Source organism: Hyla sarda, chromosome 2 (assembly GCF_029499605.1).
Source record: "Hyla sarda isolate aHylSar1 chromosome 2, aHylSar1.hap1, whole genome shotgun sequence".
NCBI lineage: Eukaryota > Metazoa > Chordata > Amphibia > Anura > Hylidae > Hyla > Hyla sarda.
The window spans coordinates 387,957,796-387,965,995 of record NC_079190.1 but is presented as its reverse complement, the minus strand read 5'-3'; the positions used below and the strand labels follow the sequence as shown (position 1 = coordinate 387,965,995).

The 8,200-nt window shown below is 45.6% G+C and overlaps 1 protein-coding gene across 1 annotated transcript; it reads right to left on the bottom strand.

Moving 5' to 3' along the window:
• Positions 1-4,391: 4,391 nt before the first annotated feature.
• On the bottom strand, positions 4,392-7,986 carry KLHL34 (kelch like family member 34). The gene is made up of 2 exons (XM_056560784.1): positions 7,590-7,986; positions 4,392-7,488 (listed from the first exon to the last, which is right to left on the bottom strand). Exon 2 carries the CDS (start codon positions 7,463-7,465, stop codon positions 5,681-5,683), a length of 1,785 nt encoding a protein of 594 aa, XP_056416759.1. The 5' UTR covers positions 7,466-7,488; positions 7,590-7,986; the 3' UTR covers positions 4,392-5,680.
• Positions 7,987-8,200: the final 214 nt, after the last annotated feature.

The following is an 8,200-nucleotide window of genomic DNA, read 5'->3' as shown; positions in this document are numbered from 1 at the left end:
TATGTGAGGGGCGCATGATGGCGCATTATATATGAGGGGCACAGGATGGGGGCATTATATATGAGGGGCGCATGATGGGGCCATTATATGTGTGGGGCACAGCACAGGGGGAATTATATCATATAATGCCCCCTGTGCTGTGCCCCATACATATAATGCCCCCTGTGCTGTGCCCCTCACATATAATGCCCCCTGTGCTGTGCCCCACACATATAATACCCCCTGTGCTGTGCCCCACACATATAATACCCCCTGTGCTGTGCCCCCCACACATATAATTTATATGTGTGGGCACAGCACAGGGGGCCCCCCTGTCATGTGCTCTTCACATATAGTGCCCCCAGTGCTTAGCCCTGCAGCCCCTCACATTAAAAATTCCCCTTTCTCTTCCCCCTCCCCCCTCCTCCTGTACGATATAGTGCCTTTAACAGTGGCACATATTCTGTCCCCCAAATCCCCTGGGCCCTGAGCATACTCTTAGTACTTACTGTATGCTGGCCGCGGGGACGTGATTTCCGGGCGCCGGCGCAATGATGTGACGTCATCGCGCTGGCCTGCAGTGGATCGCGACCCCGCAGCTCACACGCTGTGTACTCACAGCGTGTGACAGCCAAGGTTAGTGAATGGTGGAGCGGAAGCTTACAGCTTCGGCTCCAACATTCTAGGGGGCTGGGGGGGGCAGCAATCTTGGGGGGGGGGGGGAATTGCCCCCCCCCTGGATCTGCCACTGGTGACATCTGATACTCCCAGTCAACAGTTGGTTGGTCCTCAGACACAACCCTCAATTGGCATGGCTCGGGAGCAATCCCTGTCCTTCCATTGTATCTTTCATATGCTGTTCTCTCTCCTACAGAAGTATCTAATAGAGGACGATCTAATAGAGGACAGTCAGCAGCTACTGCCCAGCCAAGAAGTGGAGGAGACATCCGCTGCTTCTTCCGCTAGACGGGCAAGTAATGATGAGGAGAGGGATGTGGGAGGTCGTGTTGCCAGCATTCCGGGTCCTGAAGCAGACACTGTTGAGGAACCTGAGGAGGACATCAGTGATGTGCAGACACTTGTTGTTGATGATGATGAAGCCGATCGCAATTGGGAGCCGGGTGCAAAAGGGGCTTCATCATCAACAGGAGAAGAGGGTTATAGATTGTCCGTGAGGCAGCAGCTGAGCCAGCAAGGTGGTAGCATGGCTGGCAGTCAGCATGGTGGCAGAAGTGGAAACCATTGGTCCTGTGACAGTGTGCGAATCCACCTCCTCATCCTCCACCGTGTCCTCAGCCTCCACTGCACGGACAAGTCTCAGTGCCCCTTCAGCACACCATGTGTACAGGGCACGCCGGTGTCACACTGTTCTTCACATGGTTTGCCTTGGCGAACGGAGTCACACAGGGGAGGAACTGCTAAAAGTCATTCATAAAGAAATCAGAGCATGGCTTACTCCACAAAAACTGGAATTGGGAACCATGGTGACTGGCAATGGGAAGAACTTCTTGTCTGCGCTGCGACAAGGAAGGCTGAGCCATGCGCCCTGCATGGCATACGTGTTCAATCTTGTTGTCAAGTGGTTCTTGAAGTGTTCCCCCCATTTGCAAGATATCCTAACAATGGGAAGAAACTTTGCATGCACTTCAGCCACTCGAACACCGCAAAGCACACCCTCCTTGAGCTTCAGTGTCAGAACGGTATCCCCCAACATAGTCTGATTTGCGATGATGCCACATGTTGGAATTCCACCCTCCATATGTTGGACTAACTTTACGAACAGGGAAAAGCCATCATTCTTGATGATCCAAACGGATAGGGTTACTCCCCTGTGTAACTTCAATGTGAATCAGTGGCAGTTCATACGTGACACCTGCCATTTGCTCAAGCCCTTTGAGGAAGCCACATTATTAGTCAGTTGCCAGGATTACGGGATGAACAATGTCATTCCACTGCTTCATTTCCTACAACACGCGTTTGAAATGAAGTCTGATCAGGGCACTGGAGACGTGGCGCCTACATCTCACGGCCACATGAGCCCTGTGGGTGCTGAACTGGAGAAGGAGGGAGAGGGGCACAGTGAGTACAGTTTAGGTTTCACGAATTGGGCGTTTTTTCTAGTCATCTGACAGGAAAGGAGGAGCAGGAGCAGCTAGAGGGTTCTGAGGATGCAGTGGAGATGAAGGCAGTGAGTCCCTCCAAATCACTTGCACAAATGGCACGATGCATGCTGCTTAATTGCATGTGTAGTGACTGCCGAATTGACACCATTCGGCAGCGGGATGAATTCTGGCTCTCAACCTTATTGGCCCCTCAAGGGGGAGGACAAACTGACCTACTACAAAAACATCCTACGTAGTCAGTTGGCCGATGCCTATCGGCCCCATTGTCCATCCTCTCGCAGGTCTGACTCAGGGGCCCTCTGCGCTGACCTTCCACTGCCATGGCTGCTGGGAAGGGGTGGGGTGGCTGGAGCAGTACCAGCTCCATCAGCATTCTTATCCCACATAATGAAGCAACTCATCAGCATCAGGTAGAACTGGAGCAGGACCTGAACCAGCAGGTGGTGGCATACCTTGACATGACCATGCCAACACAACTTGAAGATCTGCTGGACTTCTGGGCAGCCAAACTTGATTTGTGGCCGCAATTAGCAGAGTTTGCCCTGGAAAAGCTGTCCTGCCCGTCCAGTAGTGTGCGCCATAGTCACCCCAAGGAGAACTCGTCTGTCCACAAAAAATGTGGAGAGACTGACCTTTGTGAAAAGGAATCAGGCATGGATCAGCCACACAAACACTTCACAAATATGGATAGTGCCAAACAGATTTAAGGTGCTGCTCCCCATTTGCTCTACATCAGACCTTTTTTCACCCACCTTCATCACCGGGTACTGGTATTGCTGCCCACCGCACTACTCTGTAACCTGGTAACTGTCAGGACTCCTGAAGCTGCTGCTGCCACCTCCCAGCTGTCTCATTCTGCCACATATGTTCACCTCATGCTGCCGCCACCTCCACGCTGTGTCATTCAGCCACTATATGTTCTCCTCATGCTGCCGCCATAGTCACCCGAAGAAGAACTCGTCTGTCCACAAAAAATGTGGAGAGACTGACCTTTGTGAAGATGAATCAGGCATGGATCAGCCAGGATTTCCACCCACCAATGCCTGATGCATCAGAATAGATTGACCATGGTGCCACACCAACACTTCACAAATATTGCCACCCACCGCACCACTCTGTCACAGGGTCTCTTTCAGGACTCCTGGTGCTGCCTCTACCACCTCCAGGCTGTCTCATTCTGCCACTATATGGTCTCTTCTCATGCTTAAGCAAACTCCAGGCTGTGTCATTCAGCCACTATATGGTCTCCTCATGCTGCCGCCACCTCCAGGCTGTGCCCTTCAGCCACTATATGTTCTCCTCATGCTGCTGCCAACTCCAGGCTGTGCCAATCGGCCACTATATGGTCTCCCCATGCTTCTGCCACCTCCAGGCTGTGTCATTCAGCCAGTATATTGTGTGTTGTCCCCCATTATGTGCGGGGGGGGGGGGTCAACAGTCTCTTTACACTAAATGGAAATCACTCCAAGAAAGCGGGGTGCCATGCACGAGATCGCGGGGGATCCAAGTGGTTGCACCACCTGCGATCAGACAGGGGATAAGTTGTCCTGCAGCACAAAACTCCTTTAGGGTGCATTCACACGCTATTACCAACAGCGGGTTTCATGCTGCGGGAAACCTTCTGCGAGTTACGCTACCATTGGTTTGAATGGGTCCACAGACAGTCCGCAATAGTGTCAGATTTGCGGAATGTCCGCGGACCCATTTAAATCAATGGTAGCGTAACTCGCAGCGGGTTTCCCGCAGCAGGAAACTCGCTGCTAGCTACTAGAGGGTGAAAGCACCTTTAAGCCAATAAATACCCCATGCCAAAAAGCCCTAAGGAATGCATGATTAGAATAGACATGAATTGTTTGTAGTCTGTAACTATGGATACCCTTGGGTCTGTTTAGGAACTTAAAGATACTGTTTCACTAGGTTTATACTGTCCTATTTGGGATCAGCATTAACAAGTGACAGCTCCGCTGATCAGAACGATGTAATACTTACATTACATCTGTACAACCATTCTTCCAATATCCTCATGAATATCAAGGACATTAAGCGCTGCGCACTAGTCAACTCTATAAGGTCTGGTGCTTGGTAGTCCTTGACATTCATGGTGACCCGCTCCCTCCACCCACCAGTAGCTGATAGGAGGCTTCCTGCCTATAATGTGTATGGGCAGATATCAGTGGACAGTGGGTGGAGGCAGCAGCTCAGCACACCGTTAGTTTTCCTGTATTCATAATAAACCTAGTGATAGATTCCAAGATACAAAGTAGGACATTTTCAACCAAGAACCAAATTTGTTTCTTTATTTTCATAATTCCATCTGCATTGGAACAATAAAACATAATTGATTTCAAAAGAAAAATAGACGAAAAAGAAAAGAAAGAAAAAAACAAATACACTAAATATATCTCAGTAATATCATCTGATCAGGGCTATAACAAGAACCTACTGGAACCATTCAACTCTGAGAAATGACTGATACACTGATACATTATAACCCTGTAAGTGAGAAGCATACGACTTCTGTCTCAGCTTGACTACTTTGATCATACACTATGGAGGAGATGTATCAAAAGCTCTTTAAAGTAGTACAGTTGTCTATAGCAACCAATCAGATTGCTTCTTCCATTTTTTTTAAAAGGCCCCGGAAAATAAAAAATATATATATCTGGTTGCTATGGACAACAGCTTTACTTTTCCTCTACACAGGTTTGGATAATTCTCCTCCTATATGTACATATTGAATACAGCCAGAAAGCTATTACTAACAATCCAAACCACTGTTTATTGGATAAGAAAGGTATAAGAAATGCGTATAAGAAAAATGTGTATAACTGAGTAATTAAATAACATAACAAGGCATAAATTATTAACAGATAGCCAAATAGCCAGTGGTCAAGTTCTGGAAAAGAAAGTGGGGGAACTCACCTAAGATCTCAAGGACTGGTCCTGCAGGACTCCTGCTAATGGGAACAGTGTTTCTGCTATGGAAAAAGTGTAGGAACTCTGTTCCCATGTGTTCCTGGGGGACTTGAACCCTGCATATAGCCCAGTGTGAGAGTAGAATGCACACTAGAATCCACACTTTTTTTTCCCAGGACTTAACCCCGTTATCTTCTCCTCCTTATGTCACATACCATGTTATTATGGCTATTAACATATAGGACCTTACAATAATTCTTGTTTAGTTAGGTTGTCAGATGACAACAGTGTTAGACACGTGAATTAGATAATCTTAGATAAGCAAGCTTAGATATTGAATTATCTGTGCACCTCCCTATGTTATGGATCCATGGAGAACCACACAAGTGTTACAAAGAGGTTGTCTGAGATAAAAAAAAAAAAAAAAGTGCTGCTCTTTTTCCAGAAATAGTGCCAATCCTGTTCATAGGCTGTGCCTAGAACTGCAGCTGAGCCCTTATCATCTGACTGTAACTGAGTTACAATACAAATACAAAGTATGGACATGGGTGGTGCGATTTGGGGGGGGGGGGGGGAATGAATCTAAACAAATCTAAATCCTGGACAACCACTTAATATTCTAAAAGTAAATTTGCATATTATTTATTATATTACCAGTAGAATCATTTGATCTGAGTAAACTGTTCTACTTGATTTTCCTCATTCTCATTTGAGTCAGACAGCTGTAGAACATCGCACTTTAGACCACAGAATGGAAACGCTAGGCTGCAGATTTCTTCCCAGCAATCATTTTCCGAATCATACCCAACAATATTGTGCGTTGCCACCTCCTGAGAGTCCTGCCATTTCTTGCCTCCAAGTAGAAGAACAGTTTGCTCTACCACAACCAGACCATAGCAAAAACGGTCAAAGGTCATTGGCCTCAAACGAGTCCACTGATTGTTTAATGGATCATATTTTTCTATGTCGGAGAAAGGTTCATAGATTCCTAAAAATGTAAATATAGCATCATTAACAGTGGCCATCTGGTGTCCATACCTCGCAATTGTCATTGAGGCCTGTTTTCTCCACTGCCCTAGTAATTTGTTATAAGAGTGCACATCTTTACAGCTGTTCCCCTGTCCATCAAATTTTCCACCAGAAATATAGAGAATGTTGTTGTGTACAGCACTGGCCTGACCATGGATTTTGAAAGGAAGCTCTTTAGACTTTGTCCATGTATCTCTGCTTATATCATAGACTTCCACTGTTGAATGTAAAGTCATCCGATCTCCCCTTCCACCTATTGCAAATATTTGGTTATCTACAACACAACAAGAGAACTGAGCTCTTTTCTCCAACATTCCAGAGACTTGCATCCATTGACTGAACCTTGGGTCGAAGCGATAAACAATATTCGTAGGCGACATACAAGTGCTGCTCAAATTGTTCTCTGGATTTTCAGGTGTTTCTCCCCCCAGCACATATAAAAAGTTACCGATTACACATGTACAGTGATGCTGAACCTTCATCTTCAGGTTTGTCACCATTCTCCACTTATGACTATAGACATCAAAGCCTAGAACGTTCTCCACTAGTTCTCCATTGGCAGTTCCTCCTACTAGTAGAATCCATCCCTTTTGGTTCCTTTGGGTGCTATACTTGTCTTGTAAGATGGGTTGCTTTGAAGGGAATGAATGATAATTGATCGCTTTTATAATGAGACTTTTGATAGATGGTGTTAAAGGAACCGCAGTCTGTGTGTAGAGTTTTCGAAGGGTTTCCAGTGACAGGAGCCCAAAGCGTACATTTTCAAAAAGCACCTTAGCATGTAACAGCCTGGTTCTGTCATACTTCAGCCACTTTAGAAGCAAATCCATAAGACACTGTTCAGTCACCTTTGGAATATCGTCTGACTGCATTAGCCTGATCATCGTCTTTGCATTTAATTCCAGCAGCTCAGTCTCTTGTATATCCTCTTGTAACAACTCCCAAAGATGTTGATTAATGTACTTCTCTATTTCCACAAAAGCATCTAGAAGATAATACTTTAATGCAATATTTGCACAAAAACAACAGTTTTCCAAGTCACAGTTATTGATGACATACTTGCTGCATAACGGTATTGCATCCATCACTTGCAGGTAAGTTGCGGCTTCCAATGTGTCTTCCAAAGTATTCATGGAAAGAGAAAGCCATGATGTATATATAAAATCCAATATATTTTGAAGACCTGTTGCTGTAATGACTTTTAGATGGATGACAGAGGCTTTGGATTCCCTTGTATAGTCTTTAAACATTGCCCTGAAGTAGTCACTTGAGCAAGCAAGCAAGGACTTGTGTGCTGGGAACTCATGTCCATCCACTACGAGAGACACATCACACAGGTGGCCATAAGATCGAAGAATCTGGTACTGAGTAAACACCGAACCATGATGGGACTTGCAGAAAGCCAAGAAATAGCTCATGATGCATAATGGTTACAGGAAATCTAAAAATATTTGTAAGAGTCAGTCCTTATGCAGCAGAAATTCCAGGTCTGCCTTAGCAGTGACACATCTCAACTAGTAAGTTACAGTCTGTTTCTCTCACCTTCTCCAGTGCAGGACATGATATGCAGCAAAGTTCCTTATTCTTAAGATCCATGGATGTGACTTGTATTGTCCCAAATGCATCAGCACTCTCCCTCTCCCATCTGTAGGTTTAGACCTCAGTGTCCCAGTGTCTGTCATCCACTCGATAGCACAGTCGCATAGTCCTCAAGCACCTTCTATTCAGATGACCCTTTTGTCACTTCCAATGAAAGCATTTGTTTAAAGATCAAACCAACAGCCGCGGATTAGAGATGGATTTACCAAATTTAGAAGACTATAGTAAATATCCTTATTAAGCGCCGCCATAGTTTGACATGTGTATCGCCAGTCTGGGGAGAATGATATCATCATAACTCACAGCTACAGGAATAGAATGCAAACACAAGACAACATTACATAGCTGTCCCTGATCAGAGCTACAGCTGAAAGGGGGACAGACCATGTGACAAAAGCAGCAGCTCATTTAAATACACTGAATTATCTCATGTCACGTGAACGCCAACTTATTGTAACTTGTGTGTATCATCTATACAGTGTTAGGGTGGAACATTATTGTACATTTCCCATTATGTTCATGTATTACAGTATACTTACAGTATACACGTGACA